This window comes from Populus euphratica, unplaced genomic scaffold (assembly GCF_000495115.2).
Source record: "Populus euphratica unplaced genomic scaffold, PopEup_1.0 scaffold148.1, whole genome shotgun sequence".
Classification (NCBI taxonomy): domain Eukaryota; kingdom Viridiplantae; phylum Streptophyta; class Magnoliopsida; order Malpighiales; family Salicaceae; genus Populus; species Populus euphratica.
In genome coordinates this window covers 131665-149008 of record NW_011500035.1, presented here as the reverse complement: position 1 = coordinate 149008, position 17344 = coordinate 131665, and the positions used below count along the sequence as shown (strand labels likewise).

Below are 17344 nucleotides of genomic sequence, written 5' to 3'. Positions count from 1 at the left end.
TATTAAAAATATATTTATAAATAAATTCTTTTAACAAGCATATTGCTGAGAAATTGGTCCTTGGTTTTTATTTATTTACTGATTTTTTTTTTATTTTTTCCCCAAAATTCATTAGTTTCCTATTACTTTTTCCCTGATAATTCTCGTTCTATTTTGTGATATTCTGAACCTTTTATTTCTCTTTTTTCTCTATAAAACCCACTCGTAAAAAATAGCTCAACTAGAGTAGATGGGCTTCCATATCTTGTTAATTACCAAGGAGGCAAATACTGCCCGAAGCTAACCACAAATCCAAAGTGTCATGCTCACGTAAAACCCATCAACTTCCTTGTGCTCTTGTCCTCGATCTCCACGTTCAGCTTTAGGCGACTCGGTTCGGTTCTCTGCTAGAGGAGTCCACACAGTTTGTTTGCAAGGAAACTGGATGCATCAAAGCTCCCTGAGAACTGAAAGAGCACGTATTGTGCCTCCATCTCCTTCTAATCACCAAGGAGCCAAACATTGACAGAAGAGTTAAACCACGAATCCACAGCGTGCAGTTTGGGATCCACAAAGTTCATATTCAAGAAAGCTGTAGGCACCAGAACTCTGCAGCACTAGTGCTTTAAGGGTTTTTTCCAGTTACGTTGTTGTTATGACTAGTTCAAGTGACTCAAAAAACGTCCCAGACATGCTTCGATCAGGAATTTCGCCAACAAGTTCTGTTCACAGAAAAATTAAGAGATTCTAGTTTAATCTAATACGATATTGTGGTGTCATGTAGAATATTATCCTCACTCGATGTCTTTAGAGAAGACAACAGGTTCATGAGGGATGAAAACAGAATTGGATTGACACCAAGAACTGAGTCACCAGGTCCATACCCACGGCACTCACTGAAGTTGACCTACGTATATTCACCGAGAATTCCAGCACACTGTCTCTTAGCCCATAAACATGGCTCTGCCTAACTATACTGACACCAGCATCACCCGCAGCTCGCTTAAACTGCAGTATTTTTTCTGCTTCAGCTTTCTCATTTGCTGCAACCCTCATTCTAGCAGCTGCATTAATCTCATTCATTGCCTTCACATATTCATCCGGATCAATATCCACAATAAGTGTGTAACCATCTGGAACCCATAATGCAACATCACCCATGGTTTAAACTAACAGTCAGAGACTTCCACGATGTAAAATATCAGCTGTTGCTATGTTTTCTGGCATATTTCTCAAAGCATTGAGCAGTTATCCCTTGAAGGCAAGGCAAACACTGAGTCGCCTTAGACATGAGAAAAACTGTAGTTGCCACCACCACTAAGCATTTGCAAAAAAAACGTTTAATGTCCAAAAACACAACATCGAAACATTATTGTTGAAATGTGTTATAATTGAAACAATCTGATATGGGCATGCCTTTTTTTTCAGATTTTAAAATGGATGATGGAGAGTTTAATCAGGTATCATCTGTATACAATTCATCTAAGCTCAATAACTCTGAACATCGTGTGCAATGGCTATACAATGTCATCTTTCTAAAGCAACACGCCAATATCAATTGACATTTTAGTATGCAGAAAACTGATGCAAAGTGATCAAATACTACCAAGGGAAAAGGAAAAAAAACATAGCAGAAGCTAAACAAACACATCAGATCATCTGCAACTCTCCAAAACCACAATGGCAATGACGCTACCATAAATTACTACACTTTAGCATGTTTTTTGAAGGTTAAGGATGGCATCGTTCCCCAGGATTACAGATACCGCTATCCTTGCCACTAAACTGAACTTCCTTCCTAGCAACTTGCTGCTCTCCAAGAAGTTGAGACGGCCACGAATCAGCTGCAGTTGGATATCTAGCATGTGGTTTCCTCACGTTTGAGGTGGCCATTGGAAGACCTTGCACATGATCAGGATGGAGAGGAACCACAAAGACAGCTGGCGTCTGCTGCAATGCAGCAGCAGCAGCATCCACAGCAGGCAATCTGAACGAGTCTCCTGGAAAATGTGGCGGTTGCTGAAATTCTGGAGGCGGCATGTTGAGGACAGGTGTTGATTGCACAGCCACTCTCGATTCCAGTTCACCCTGCAGTTTCCCAATTTGATTTTCTAAGACAGAATTCTCCTCCCTCAGCTCATTTTTCTCAATAGTTACATAGCGAGATTCAGATAAGAGAGCTACGTTATCCTTTTTGAGGGACTCAATCTGTGTAAGCAAGTCCTTCAATAGCCGAGTCGTTTCACACAGTATAGAAGCCTTTCCAGTATTCGGCTCACTCAACTCTGTTCAAGAAATGAAAATTCTTCAAAGATTCATTCAATTTTTCATGGATACAAAAATTAAAAAAGAAGAAGTTCCCACTGAAAAGGGAAGGGAAAATAATTTTACCAAGGGCAGAGGCCAAGTCAAGAAAGAGATCATTCAATTGTTCACGCTTCAGCTTCTCCCTCTCAGCTTTATGAATTCTTCTCGGGACTTTCCCCTTACTCTTCCCAGCAGGAAAGCTCCTGTTCCACACCATAAACACCATCAATTTAATTCATCAAATAGTAATAATAATAAAAATAATTTTAATTTTAATTTGCATAACAGTTCAGCCAAATTAACTAAAACCTACCGATTTCCAGTCACCTCCTCCACTGTTACATCAGGCTCTGAGCCCGTGCTCATCGCAGTCAACAAAACCTGCAAAAAAAAATAGCGAAAACCCCATTAGAAAAAAAAATCAAATATTCTCCTTTTCAAGTGATTTCTCAAAAATAAACAAAACCCAATTCAGATTTCACTCTCATTTTCCAATCCTTCATTCAAAAAAATAAAAATAAATCAAACCAAACCAAACCAAACCAAACACGAAAAACCCCAGATGAAAATAACGAATAATCATATAATTCAAAGCCTTGTACCTCAAAATCAGATCCGATAAAATCCCAGAAAGAAAAAAGTAAAAGACAGGCTTTCAAATCTTTGATTGAAACAACGTTGGCTGAAAGACAAGTTCGAGAGAAAACAATAAGATTTGTTCGAATTAATTAATAATACTCAATAATAAAGAGATAAATTGGGTCAAGCGGGAGAAAGGTTTCTGAGCGTGTGTGGGTGGCGGGACAGGAAGGAGCGTGGAGAGCATCTGCCATTTGGATGCATTGAATCCAGACTCGCGAGGCTGGCACGTGTTCCTTTTGGTCGTTTGTATTTTTAGTTGTCCACGTGGGATCTGATCTTGGATGAAACGTCAGCGGAATAAGGAAGGGAAGCGGAGAGCGTGGCAGCCATGAAAAGGCCAAAGGCAAAGTGTCGAGTGGTCAGGACAATCCAAACGAGTTGCGCGTGGCGTCCATGTTGAGACTTTGAGTTAATTGGATTTGATGACGTGGCTGATCTTCAATTGGTATTTGGTATCTTTGAATTTATTATTTCTTAGACTGATTTTGATGTTTTTCGGACACGGTTTTAGCCTGTTGTTTGCTAAAATAGAGGACTTTTTTAAACACTTTTTATTGATTTTTTTAATATAATACGATTTAATTTTTACTTTTGGTTTAGGAATAATATTTTATTTTACTTTTCTAATATTAAAAGACATTCTTTTACGGTAGCTTTACTTAAATGTTTTTATTAATTTTGTTCAATCATTTTCGTAAATGTTTTTTTATTATCATTTTATTAAATTAAATATTAGTTTAAATTAAAAAATAATTCTAATAAATAAGGTCATCAAATATAATTGAGAATATGAATTGTGTTCCAAGATCAAATATTTTAAATTATATTTATCTCTTAATTTTTTTAATTTAATTCTTAGTTATCTTTAATTTTTTTATTTATTTGCACAAATAATTCTTAATTTATTTTATTAAATACATGGATCAAATTTTAAATTTATAATTAATATTTTTATGTAAAAAAAACGATATCCAGTTTTTTCTTTTAAAAAATCTAATAAGTGGTGAAGTGAGATATTGATAAAGCCTTGCAAGGGATATATGTCTACAACACTGAATTAAGTTTTTAGGGACATATATAGAATTTTCGACTTTTTATTGGTTTATTATTTTTATGGGTTATTTACTCTCTGTTTTTTTTTTTTTTTTTTCAAAATGTTCCAAGTCCTTATGTTTCTAGACTTTTAATTTTTCAACATTTTTGGTCATTAATACCCTGTAAAGTTTTCTAACATGATCATTTTACTATCTTGCAGACAATATAAAAGCAACAAATCAAAGAATATTTATTATATTTGTTATATCTCTTACATGTAAAACAATAAAACAGATTTAACTATGGGCAATGGATTTCCTCCTCCTTTTTAAGAAAGAACCGTGGGCAAAGGAAAAACAATTTAATACAAAGCAATTTAATAAATGATATCTTCATTTATTACTTCACTGTGAGGGATACATTTTAAGAAGATCAGGATTATCCAATTCTTGTAGCATGGTCGATGTTTGAAAGGAGAATCTCAGCATTGTCGTTTGATGTGTTGCATCCAAATAAAATATAACTAAAGAAACCCAAAATAAACCTAATTATTTTTAAAAAGATAGATATGAAAGCTATTTGCTCAACTACCAATTTGCTCAACTACCAAGCCTAGACTTATTATACAATTAAGGCACGAGGAATGTGGGCTCGAGCATGATAGTTTGAACTTTTAATAAGCATAAATGTATGAGTGTGACAAAATAAAAGTTATTTTTAAAAATAAACATGAAAGTTATTGGCTCAACTATCAAGCCTAGACTTATTATACAATTGAGGCACGAGAAACGTGGGCCCGAGCATGGTAGTCTAAGCTTCTAATAAGTATAAATGTATGAGTGTGACAAGACATTGGGTGAGCGTTTAATACCCAGTAGGGGGATTGGCACCCCCGCACCCACTTGGATCCAGACACACACCCCAAACCTAACGTGCTTTGGCTTTGAGCTCAACATACTTGAATCCACACATGTTTGGATCTATTTTTTTTATCTCTAATGGACCCAGGCCGAACACTTGTCAAAGATTTTTTCGGGACACCACGCAAGTTCTAGGTAATTTATATTGATTCAATACGTATTATTTTGAGTAAAATATAACTCAAAATATTACAATGATCAAATTATACTTTAACCCCTTATCTCCATAAAAAAAAACAAGATTCATGAGTTATCAATAGATTAGAAATCCTTCAAGTCAAATTTTCACAATCTTTTTATTTTTAACATTTTTAGATTACATATTTTCAAAGTCTATCTTTCTAAAATATTATTGCACTTTCTCTTTATAAAAAGTTACTGACTTTACATTCAAGGAGTTCCTACATCCATTAAAGAAAACTTTTTACAGGTAATAGCTACCGATCACCTAACTTATCAGACACTACTTGCTACTACTGCAATTACTGATTATTTAGCTTACCAGACATCACCTGCTAATACCGCAGGTACCGATTATCATAACTTACTAGATATCACCTGTTATTACCACAACTATTGATCACCTGGATTACAAGCACCACTTATTACCAATTATCAACTCTTTAGGCTTTTCATATCAAGCTACCAGATACCTTAACTATAGATAATAAATCAAGTTACTCGAACTAAAAAATTAACCAAATATCCAATATATCAACCTTTTTTCTAAACATCCTGGATTTTGAGACTCGTTAATTGATGTTTTTTTGTTAGAAATTAATGAAAAAACCATCAATTTCTAAAACTTTTTTTAACATTTTTAGGTCATTCCATAACACATAACTAAGACACTCTTAGGTTAAAATGCAAGATAAATCTATTCATTACCATAAACACCTTACCTCAGTCAGATCTTCAACAATTCACCAGTCAAGTACAACTCCTTACTCAGATAGTGTAGGCAACCTAATGTCAAAATCAAATCTTATTAACTCAACAAGTCTTAACAACTATGGTAACACACTTGACCCCATCATCATTATCATCAGTCATTCCCAACGCCTATCACTCATTGCTCAACACATAAGAGCTTAGGCATAATGACCTCTAGGAGAGTACTCTGCCTCTATTCTCGCCAAATCTTTTTAAGAATCACTAATGTCATTGTGATACTCATGCATATACCTAATACTCTAGACACTCTCCCTTGACTAAAGTAAGATGGACCTCAGTTACCAATTTTATTGTTTCATACCACACTCTTCAGGCTCTTTTAAGCCTAACAAATCATCTCATAATGCATAATCTTCAATAGAAATGTAAGCACATTTTAAAATAAAAATAATATATCTCTGATATATATTCCCTATCTATAGATCTTTAATGGGGGCTTCCAGATACTTTTCAAGAATGAGATTGACTTGATTTCTCTAGGAAAAGGGCCATCACCAATTCACTAGGGGTTGATATCAGATCCTCCACTCTCCAATGCAGTCTTGGATTAGCACATTCTCCAGGTGATGCCTAAAGGCCCCTCACCAATCATCAATGGTTGATCTCAAATCCCTACTTTCCAGTACAGTTTTAGATTAGCACATCCTTCAGAAAAATGTCTAAGGATCTTTCACCAATTCTCCCGGAATTGATCATGAACCCTTTATTCTATAGGTGAGGCATAGAGGCCTCTTACCATTTCTTTAAGGGTTGATCATAGACCCTTCATTCTCCAGGTGAGGCCTTTCACCAATTCGTCAAGGGTTGATTTGAGATTCTTCATTCTCTAGGTGATACTCTTGCCTCTTGTCAATTCATTAAGGGTTAATCTTGGATCTCTCACCTCTCCAATCTAATCTCGGACTGGCACCACTCTCTAGTAGAGGCTTTTATGTCTCATGTCATCATATAAAGGTCACATATCTTTGCATATCTCTTATACATTATTGACAGTTCTCAAACCCCGAAACCCTTATGCCATTATTAAGAAGGCTATAAACCTTTCACTTTTCGATGGGATCTTTCTTTAATTAAGGGCTTTCATACCTCATGTCATCTTAGAGAGGTCACTCTTACACTCCAGTGCGACCACTATTCAAGGAATGAAATTGGTTTTCTTAGTGTAATAAAACCACCCTCCATGGATCTATCTCCTTTGCTTTTTAATTTTTTTTTTTCTAAATATGGGTATGACTAGGGGTCACCTTTCTTGGGTTCCCCTTATCCCCTCTTTAGGTTCCTCTCAACCCTTTATAAATTTTTCTAAGTCTGAGTATCGTCAAAGGCCACTTTTTTTGGGTTCTCCTCATCCTTTTATAATATTTTCTAAATATAAACTTACCTTTTATAAGTTTCCACTAGTCACTTAGAAATTTTTCTAAGTATGATCTTTCTCTCCATAAATTTCTCATGACCTCTTAGAAAAACATTCTAAGTAGGAAGTCTTTTATATCTCACCTCATCATCTTAAGAATTTTTTTGAGTATAAGTTCCTCTATGGTTCTTCTCTCTATATATTTTTTTTTGAAACATAGTGCACACCTCTACTTATGGTCTCTTTGGCCCATCTCTTTAGGTTGAGCACGTACCCTGAATCTAATATGTTTGAGTTTAGGCAGCACATCTGAATCTATTTTTTTACCTCGAATGGCCCCAAGCCTAACACTCATTAGAGATTTTTCATATATTTCATAGTATTTTATATTGATTCAATATATATTATTTTGAGTAGAATATAACTTAAAATATATTACACTTCATTCCCTTCTCCACACAGAAAGACAAGATCCATGAGTTATAAATATATCATGAATCCTTCTAGTCAAAGATTTATAATCTCTTTATTTTTAATATTTTCAGTATACATATTTTTAAAATTTATCTCTCTAAAATATCATTGCACTTTCTCTTTCTATAAAGTTATTGACCTTACATTCAAAGAGTCTCTACATCCATCAAAGAGGACCTTTTACAGGTAACAACTTCAATCACCTGGCTTACCGAACACTACTCACTACTACCATAACTACCAATTATTTAGCTTACCAGACACCACCTGCTAGTACCACAACTACTGGTTACCATGGCTTATCAGATACCACCCATTACTACCATTGTTACTGGTCACTTGGCTTATCAAACATCATCTACTACCAATTATCAACCCTCTAGACTTTTCATATCAAGTCACTAGATACTTTGCTTGAACTAAAAAATCAATCAATTATCAACACATCAACTTTATTTCTAAATATATTTGATTTCATGACTCATCAAGAAATGAGCGGGATTTGGTGCATAGCCAGGATGGGATGAGACATAGTAGTTGGGAAAACAATGACAACCATGAGTAGCAAACTAATCTTGTTCATCTTGCTTTCCATCTCTCTTTTCTAACTAAAATGTGTGTGTGTATAATGTGTTATATATGAATAATTCTCTTCTTATATAGATGACTCCCATCACTGTATATATGTATAATGTGTTATATATGAATAACTCCCATCAATAGTGGGAACAACCCAATTTTTCTTAAAGCATTGTACGCCGGTCTTTTAAGAGTTTTGCATAGGCTGTCAAATATTTGAATTTAATTGTTCACATATAGAATGTGTATTCTATTCATATTTTATTTATAGTTTTTTTATTGAGAAAAAAAACTATCTAATTAGTCGCAATAGCTAGTTTATTATTTGTAAAAAGTAATAAACTACTCACAATATATTAAAAGCATTTGTTAACGTAATGCCGGGCTATTAAATTCAAGATATTGAAAGATAATCTCATAGAGTCACTTATCTAACAACTTAAGTGTTTTAGGTTGAACTAGACTTTGACCAGGGTATGATAAATAAGTCAACGTCGGAGATAGCATGGTCACAGGAAAATTGGTTCCTATTCTGCAAGACTTGGTTTGCTAAACATGGGGATATATATATATATAGCGTAGAATGCTCGTTAAGCCTACAAGTGAAGACATATTTCGTTGTTACGCAGCATGAGGAGCACCAGGGCCGCCATTGACATCTTTGAAAGTCTACTTCAAAGCTGGCGGTACCACTTGCAGCCTTTGCATCTTGCAGGATCCCATGTCCAGTTTGCCATTGATCATCTGCCAGAACTCACTCACATCCCTACTCTCAGCTACTGCTTGAAAGAAGCTTCATTGCTGAAATGAACGCGTGACGTCTGAAGAGTCTTCACTATAATCAAAGAATCAATCACTAAACTTCCCTAAAATTAACCACAAGTAACAGCAATCTAGGAATCAATTCCAGCAGCAACAATTTCTTAACTGACGATGCAAAATGTGTAAAAATTAAAAGAGCAAGGACTTTTGTTTAAACAAAAGGAAATAATAAGGACTGAAGTAATGAATGGTAAATGATGTTATTTCTTACATTGATCCACTTCTTTCTCCTTCCAGGCAGAGTTCTTAATACCGGCCTGGTCAAACTGGTTTAAGGCTCATGTTGAAGGTTTTGATAGAATTACTATGCTAATTTTATTTTATTTTTAAAATTAAAATAACATTATTTTTGTTAAAAAATAAATAGTTAATGGGTTAAAATTAAGTTTTTGACCAGTCAACTTAGATTTTTATCAAGAACACCCGAGTTTTATTTATTTATTATTTTTTTAACTTGGCCCGGTTTTAGTTCCAAGTATTATGAATCAAACCGTGCAAGCCGGTTTTTAAAACTATGCGTCGAGTAGCGGACGCCTTTTCTCCCCTGTATAAAACGTCATCGTTTAACATGATGCTCTCTGTCTCGTCTTCCTCTCTCTCTCTCTCTCTCTGCGAAAAATTGTCCTCGCAGCTTCGATAGCGGACGCCATTAAAGCCTCCTTCCTGCAGGGTAATTTCTCTCTCTCTATCTCTTCGTTATTGCTTCATTCTTCCTAATTCGAATATCTAGGGTTTTGATTTCACTATTTCTCGATTGTTGATGTTAGGGTTTGAATTTCTTATTGAATGTTCAATCTGACCATTCATTATTGCTTAACTTGAATGAATTTTCTCGGTGCAGATCGTTATTGCTGACACCAAAAATTTGATTATAGTAGCTCTCTATCGAACTACAGCAATCACCGAAAATCAAGGTTTGATCAGATTATTTCTTTTTCTGATCCTCCTCCGATTATATTAATTTTCAAATTTCAGAATAGTCGTTTGCTTTGTTATTTATTTATTTAATTGCGGGGATTTTGATCAATCGAAATTGATTTTATTTTTTGGGGTTGTGTTTAGGGTATTGAATTGAAAAAAAGGAGGGAAGATGGGAGCATTTGCATCAAGGTTTTGGTTCATGTTGTTTCCAGCAAAGGAGTACAAGATTGTGGTAGTTGGATTAGATAATGCAGGAAAGACAACTACGCTTTACAAATTGCATTTAGGGGAGGTTGTAACTACTCACCCTACTGTTGGTAGCAATGTTGAAGAGCTTGTCTACAAGAATATTCGATTCGAGGTATGCACCATTTTTTCATTGCTACTTAGTAACTTATCTTGGCTTTAGTTTATTGGTGTGTGCTGTGCAGTAATGTGTTGTGTGTGTGATGTTTGATGATTGGGGTTTTTGAGGCTAATGGGTTGTGGAGTTTTTGGGATTCTCTTTCTGGATCTAATATTCAATGAAAAGTAGAAGTTGAAGCTGGAGAATGTGTTTGGATTTAAATATGGATGCTTGAGAATCTTTGTAATCCTAATTCACCAAGTGTAGTGCCATTTGGAATAATGGTTTCATTACCGAAGCTGAGCATTTATTTAGTAGTTATGTACTCAGATGGGATTTTTCAAGTTCAAATCTAGAATCTTTTATGTTATATTTGTTTGCTGTGTGAGATTGAATAGGATGTGCACCTCAACACCATCCTATTTGTTTCTCCACTTGTACCAATTCCCTAGGGCTTTCTCTTGTAGTTTGGAGGTGCCACAAGTTGATTCCTTGGTCTTTTGTTGAATTCCTAGCTTTGTTGTATTGATCATGCATGTGTTTTGGTCAAGGTTTTAAACGACTGAGTGAGAAACTTGGCTTTTGTAATATTTTTATTAGTCCGGGAAGGATTTGCACAATTGTGCATGGGAACTTGAATTGAACAAAATATATCATCTTTATATGTAAATGCTTACAAGGACATAGTTACCCTGTAATGTACTCAAGGTTTCAAACATAATAATCTTCTAGCTTTTAGATGTTTGGAGTTGGCTGTTTTCCTTAACATATATGTTCTTCCATGTGCCTTTTTTTTTTTTATTGCAATGGAAGTTTTTGTTAGGAGAGCTGGTGGTATTGTGTTATTAAATTACAAAGTAGCTATAGTGCATACAAGTTATGCATGTTTTAACATTTGATGCATCAATAATTATAAAACTCGACAACTCAAATCAGTGGAGACTTGATGCCACACTTGGTTACTCCACAAAAGTTTTGACTCCAAACTTTTTGGGGCCAGATAAAAAATCAGGGAAATAACCATCAAGCAGTGAAGAAATAATTAGGAGTATTGTAGGTTGTGAGAGAGTAGCATGTTTGTTCTTATGCCTAGTTTTTAATGCTCCCATTCTCATTGATCAGTGAAACAGTTAATGCAAGGTATTCTTATGCACTTGTTATTCTGAAACCTATTGATTAGAAAACCGAACTATGATTTCTTCTGCAGCTTATATCACTGATTAGGATTACAAAGATGCCATTTTACATCACTGAATGATGATGTCTATTAAGCCTCACTATTCTAACTCCACCGAGTGGTTCAATGTAAAATGATTAGATTCAAATGTTGTCATTGATTGAGCCATTAAAGTCATTGGTTCATGTGTTACTTGGAATGGATGTATTTTCCTGCTTAAATTGAATTGCTGAATATGCTGTAATCCAAACATGTTGAGCCAGTATTCGCAGTTATCAGATAAGTATTTAGAGTATTGGACCGTTTAACAGACCTGCCAAATCTTCTCAAGTACTATTTATACAATATGCTTGAAAGAACTAATATTTTCTCACTCCCATGAGATTTTGGAAACTCGAGTTTCATTCAGTTTTCTGAGTTTTTAGTGGCAGAAGCTTGCTTGATCATGCCAATATTTTGTGATGGGGTGAGTTTGTTTATGTATTTTATGCTAAAAAGTTAACCATGTTTGTCTGCTGATTTTATCAGGTCTGGGATCTTGGCGGACAAGATAGGCTCAGGACTTCATGGGCAACGTATTATCGTGGAACTCATGCTGTCATAGCGGTGATAGACAGCACTGATAGAGACAGGATATCCATTATGAAGGACGAAATTTTTAGGCTGCTGGGACATGATGATTTACAACATTCTGTTATACTGGTCTTCGCAAATAAACAAGACCTCAAGGATGCCATGACACCAGCCGAGATTACTGATGCTCTTTCTCTTCACAGCATCAAGAATCATGATTGGCATATCCAAGCCTGTTGTGCCCTTACAGGGGATGGTCTGCACGATGGTCTAGGGTGGATTGCTCAAAGAGTTACTGGCAAAGCACCAAGTTGAAAGCAAGAAGAGTGATCTCTGAAGCGTTTATTTGTTTATTTTTCAAATGTGTATCTGTTGTGTATCATCTAACCGTACTCAATCAATCCTGCAGAGTGTTTCTACATTTGCTTGTCTTAAAGAATGTCATATTTTGCGCAATGAAACATTTCCTTTACTGAAGAAAAGGTTGCTGTAAAATTGTTGTTCTAGCGAAGCATTGCACCACACACGTATTGCTTCAAAATTGTAGCATTTTATCAAAAATACTCTTCCGACAAAAGACAAATTGTGTTAAGGGCAATCAAAATCAGAATATCCAGCAACTGCATCCTTTAGACTCCCTGGGGCCTTCAAACCATCGGTCCCATAATGGGTTCATGGGACCATTCGTTCTGTCAAAACCAGAAATTAATTGGGTGTTCAGACATCGTGTGACAGCAAGAGGACAGAAGCATGGAAAAAAATGAAATCTTGAAAGTGCATTACATTGGCAGTAGTGGGTCTGGTATGGTCTCCACATTGTTTAGCATTCTGACAGGAACAAAACATAGTTTAGCTCCCAAATAAAAGCAATCTCAACAACGGGCCAGAGAGAATCAATTGAGTTGTTTTTTTCACACTTACTCCTTGCATGCAGTAGAAGCCTTCTCCAACTTATCAAGTTGTTCCAGCTCTTCCTGAGCATAATTAATGCATTCAGAGAAAAAAAGCCAGTATTACAGTCTAGGTCCATGCAGATCTTGAGGAAGGATGTAAGGTAATTCATCTAATTTCTAGAAATACTTATTAAACTAAATCATTTGGAATTCAAAGGCAAGGATCCGTATGGTATGTTGTTATTTTTGGGTGATACTCAAGTGCATGCGGATTTAGTCATCAGAAGCTTTCAATGACACAACTTAGCAGCAACCAAAAACTCTTCAAGGCATGATAAGTGATTTGTTTTTAAAAGAGGACGTGAGGAAATCTGGAGAGACACAACATGAGAAACTCCTTCATGTTTCAATGCACATGTAACGCACTTGGTGCCTTGTTTCAGACCTTTTAATTTATGCTATATCAAAAAAGTGACAAAACTGCATGAGATGCGTTTAATTATATTTATAATTAAGTAATTAATTCATACAAAAGGTAATTCATCAAGATCAAAACAACTGTTTTGACCAAACCGCCTAATCACCACTCTAAAAGATTGTATGTGAAATGCTGATCTTGTTAATTTAATTTGTGTGACATATATATTTTTTACAATTCCAAGTTGTCCCTAACAAATTAATCGATTAGTTAATACATTGCAACACATTGTCGTGATTGGCAGAAAAATAAAAGAAATGGTATGGAATTCACCTTTATAAACACAATAAGTTTGCCATAAAAAATCCTAAGAGATTTAACTTTTAATTTGACAGTGCCTTATTTAGCGGCAAAGCCTTGTTTCAACTATGCTTGGCAAGGTTCATAAACATATTACATAAATTGAAAGTAGGTTTAGAAATTAATTAGGGGCTGCAATAGTTAAAAATAGAGCAGGTTGGCAGAAAGTTTGCGTCATCCCTTACCACATTGTATACACTAGCAAAAAAAATTGCAGAAGCAAAATTTTCTTTGTTTCCTCTACAACAAAAGAAACCCACTTCATGATCACCATTTATTAGCCACGTACACACAACACAATCAAATAATCAAACAATTTGAAGCACAAAAACATTGTTCTTGGAATTATCAATGAGCACAGAAAATATTAACAAAACAATATAAACATAAAAAACTTACCTCTAAGAATCTAGCTTCTTGCTCAATTCGTTTGAGCTCTGCTTGTATCCTATGCTTTCCTCTGGTATCAGTAGCACCACCAGCAGCGGCTCCCAAAGAATAAACACGTTGCGTTATCGGACCTGATGAATCGGACCTATCTGACTCCATCTCTTAGAGCAACCAATAAATACAAAAAAACCCGAGCTCTCTTTTTAAGAAAACAAAACAAAACAAAAGAAACAGAAGTTTGTATCACATAAACACAAGTTCCTTATATTAAAAGCTCTATCTGACTCCATCTCTTAGAGCAACCAATAAATACAAAAAAACCCGAGCTCTCTTTTTGAGAAAACAAAACAAAAGAAAAGAAACAGAAGTTTGTATCACATAAACAGAAGTTCCTTATATTAAAAGCTAAACCTCTTAGGATTTTGGATGCCAAACATGTTCTATGCATAAACAGTGAATTTTATACCATTTCTTTTAATAAGATGAGAATTCCGTATAAAAGCAGCATCTTTTAGGCTGGTGACAGGTTGTTAGATCAATCACTGTTGCTTTGATCTCAATGAAATTACCTGTTGTATGAACTAATTACTTAATATGCTTATAATTAAACACATCTCATGCATCGCATTAATAGCAAAGTGAAACTCGAACGAAGTTTGATACACAAATATCAAGTAAACGCATATAAAAATCTTTAGAACTTCTCAGTTTCGACTTTAATTCTAGAATTACAGAAATGAAATTAGTCCCACAGATTCCTTACCACCAAAAACTTTCTAAACCAACAGACTCTCTAACTCATCTCTTCGAACATCAATTCCTATAAGTAAATGCACGCATATGATCAATGACTGACCGATAGATGATAGATCAAGTAGGCTGAACTATCACAATTCACAACTATAAAATAACTGCTCTGATTGCTAACACCTCAATCTCAATAAGACTAAAATCATTGTGATCAACTTAATGTTATCATAAAGAAAAAAAAACAGCTTCAATTAACAAATTTATTAAGCTTTCTTTACTTTCTCATCAACCAAACAATCCATAACAATAATGAAGATTAAGCGATTGTGAATGGTCGAGTTGAACAATCAATAGGAAATTCAAACCCTGAAACGAGCAAACAAAACCCTAGAAATAGACGAATAACATGCAAAGAGGAAGAAAGAAGAGAGACGAGAAGAGGGACTACCTGCACTTGCAGGAGTCTTTAATGGCGCGCACTACCTAAGCTACCAACACCACTTTTCGCAGAGAGAGAAAGAGGAACAAAGTCCGGAGTGAGAATGAGAGCAAAGGGGCATCTACTTAGACGATGACTTTTAGGACAGCCACTGAAGACAAAAAGCATCGGCTCCTCGTAGACGAAAAGGAAGTGCTCACTGTTGTTGTTTTTATCTTATTTTTAAGAAAGTAAGAGTTCTTTAAATACTCTGACTTGACATATTTATTTTATAGCTGAGTTGAGTGGGGTCTATTTGATCACTCATCACCTTAGTCCTTTTTCTTTCCTATTTCTGAAAATCAGTCATTATTCTTGTAATTCTACGTACTTTGATCTCGAAAAAGAAATTTGTTACTGGCATGGCATGTCTTCTCATCCTTGTCAAAGAGGGTGCTTTAATTTAGGTTCCGGTGGACATTGAACTTGAAAAGTTGTTTGATTTTCATTGCTTGAGCATGCTTTTCATCTCAAATTATGATAAAAACTTATGTTTGATAGTCTTAGTTTTTTAGAAATTTTTTTTATCTTTTTCAACCTCAATTATAAAAACTATTTCAATGCGAAACACACCTAATGGAGCCTTAGCCCTTAATTGTTCTCATATGCGTGTGCTTAATTTTAGACTCCACAGTTTGATGATGAGCTCGCTTGAGTGCGCAGGAAGAGGCGGCATAGATGAAAGAAGTGTAGGATTTCAACATGCTAATTAATCAAAACAGAACCGGGTGGAGGAAAAAAGAGAGAGATTCTGCCATTCGTTGGAACTGCAAAGGATTTTCCACCATGTAGAGCAATTAACATGATCATCCTCATTGTTCTTCCTGTGGCTGAAATGGTGATAGTGCTCTCCCTCTTTAAACTGATTTATGAGTAACACTTCTGATTCAACCTTCAAGCGAAATTTACGTTTTCTGCACTGGTAGTAGAGAAACCCTGTTCAAATTCAGTGTCAGACCCGAGTGGCCTTAAAATGTAGCATCCTGGATATACTGAAATGGCAGAATTTCTGGATTGAATTTGAGTACGAGGGTTAGAGGTCACAGGTTTGGATGTATGGTGGAAACTTGACACATCCGAATATGGAAGACAGGATTTTAGAAAAGAGTCTCAACCATAAAAGTTCTAATCTTAGCTTTATTACTGAATATATTTTCTCCTTAATTATTTGTCTCTTCACAAAGGATAATAATTTTTTAAATAGGTTTGAAATCGAATATATATATATAAGGAATGAAAATCAGAATCCTTATATAGATAGTAGAACTAGAAACAAAATGTGAAATTAACATTGAAAATCCAAAATTAAATTTTAAAAAGAAAAAAGAAAAGATGCTGTACCAAGCCCACACAGCATGACAGTGGTATGGTTCTTCACTCGTGGACTTAACGTGGATTCTGCACTGACATCTCCATATTTGGAACACAGCTTTTCTAGAACAGGGCGAATTTCCGAGGGATCAATTTACCCCTGACATTGACAACCTCGAAGAATAATTAGTGCTAGAATCAAGCTTCTCCATAAAATGTTCATATGACTTGTCTGCAAACAGGGAGAGTTTTGGGTTGCTATTACTATAGTCTCTGTGGTTATTGGATGGTGGCTCTGTGACGTCAGTTGTCTCCCTTCCGGGAGCAGCTAAAAGACGATCCATTTCCATATTTTCATCACCACTGAAAGCAATTATCAAATCTGAACATGAGAAAAATAGAGAATTCACTATCCTTGCTGTGGTCATTGGAAGATGTCTCTCCTGCCACAGTTACATCCCCTCTGAAAAGGCCTTTCAATTCTACGTTCTCATCTTCATTGCAAGAGCTTAACACACTGCCATAATTTTCAATTCGTACGGTAACATTGGATGATTGAGATGAATGACAGAAAATGATAAAGTGACGACGGAAACAAGACACGAAGACAGCAAGCAAAATAAGTTGTGCTTACTTTTGAATATTTTCTCTCGTTGTAATC

General features: G+C 35.3%; 4 protein-coding genes across 7 annotated transcripts; 1 reads left to right on the top strand and 3 right to left on the bottom strand.

The window, feature by feature from the left end:
- Window positions 1-62: 62 nt before the first annotated feature.
- On the bottom strand, window positions 63-1424 carry LOC105142656 (hypersensitive-induced response protein 1-like). The gene is made up of 2 exons (XM_011050393.1): window positions 864-1424; window positions 63-701 (listed from the first exon to the last, which is right to left on the bottom strand). Exons 1-2 carry the CDS (start codon window positions 1138-1140, stop codon window positions 622-624), a joined length of 357 nt encoding a protein of 118 aa, XP_011048695.1. The 5' UTR covers window positions 1141-1424; the 3' UTR covers window positions 63-621.
- Window positions 1425-1445: 21 nt separating this feature from the next.
- LOC105142654 (transcription factor bHLH47-like) lies at window positions 1446-3144 on the bottom strand. 2 transcript variants are annotated; one of them, XM_011050392.1, is made up of 5 exons: window positions 2889-3144; window positions 2600-2667; window positions 2371-2489; window positions 2164-2264; window positions 1446-2067 (listed from the first exon to the last, which is right to left on the bottom strand). In XM_011050392.1, exons 2-5 carry the CDS (start codon window positions 2650-2652, stop codon window positions 1711-1713), a joined length of 630 nt encoding a protein of 209 aa, XP_011048694.1. In that variant the 5' UTR covers window positions 2653-2667; window positions 2889-3144; the 3' UTR covers window positions 1446-1710. The 2 variants fall into 2 exon arrangements, with proteins under 2 accessions (XP_011048694.1, XP_011048693.1); XM_011050391.1 differs by having other exon boundaries at window positions 1446-2264; window positions 2889-3128.
- A 6455-nt stretch (window positions 3145-9599) lies between these two features.
- LOC105142653 (ADP-ribosylation factor-like protein 5) lies at window positions 9600-12560 on the top strand. Its single transcript, XM_011050390.1, has 4 exons — window positions 9600-9736; window positions 9908-9980; window positions 10129-10348; window positions 12039-12560. Exons 3-4 carry the CDS (start codon window positions 10157-10159, stop codon window positions 12396-12398), a joined length of 552 nt encoding a protein of 183 aa, XP_011048692.1. The 5' UTR covers window positions 9600-9736; window positions 9908-9980; window positions 10129-10156; the 3' UTR covers window positions 12399-12560.
- A 51-nt stretch (window positions 12561-12611) lies between these two features.
- Window positions 12612-15584, bottom strand: AGG2 (G-protein gamma subunit 2). Of its 3 annotated transcripts, XM_011050386.1 has the most exons (6): window positions 15343-15584; window positions 14908-14964; window positions 14154-14343; window positions 13005-13057; window positions 12867-12911; window positions 12612-12772 (listed from the first exon to the last, which is right to left on the bottom strand). In XM_011050386.1, the coding sequence occupies exons 3-6, from the start codon at window positions 14301-14303 to the stop codon at window positions 12688-12690; spliced, it is 333 nt and encodes a 110-aa protein (XP_011048688.1). In that variant the 5' UTR covers window positions 14304-14343; window positions 14908-14964; window positions 15343-15584; the 3' UTR covers window positions 12612-12687. The 3 variants fall into 3 exon arrangements, with proteins under 3 accessions (XP_011048688.1, XP_011048689.1, XP_011048691.1); XM_011050387.1 differs by lacking the exon at window positions 14908-14964; XM_011050389.1 differs by lacking the exon at window positions 14908-14964 and having other exon boundaries at window positions 14154-14305.
- Window positions 15585-17344: the final 1760 nt, after the last annotated feature.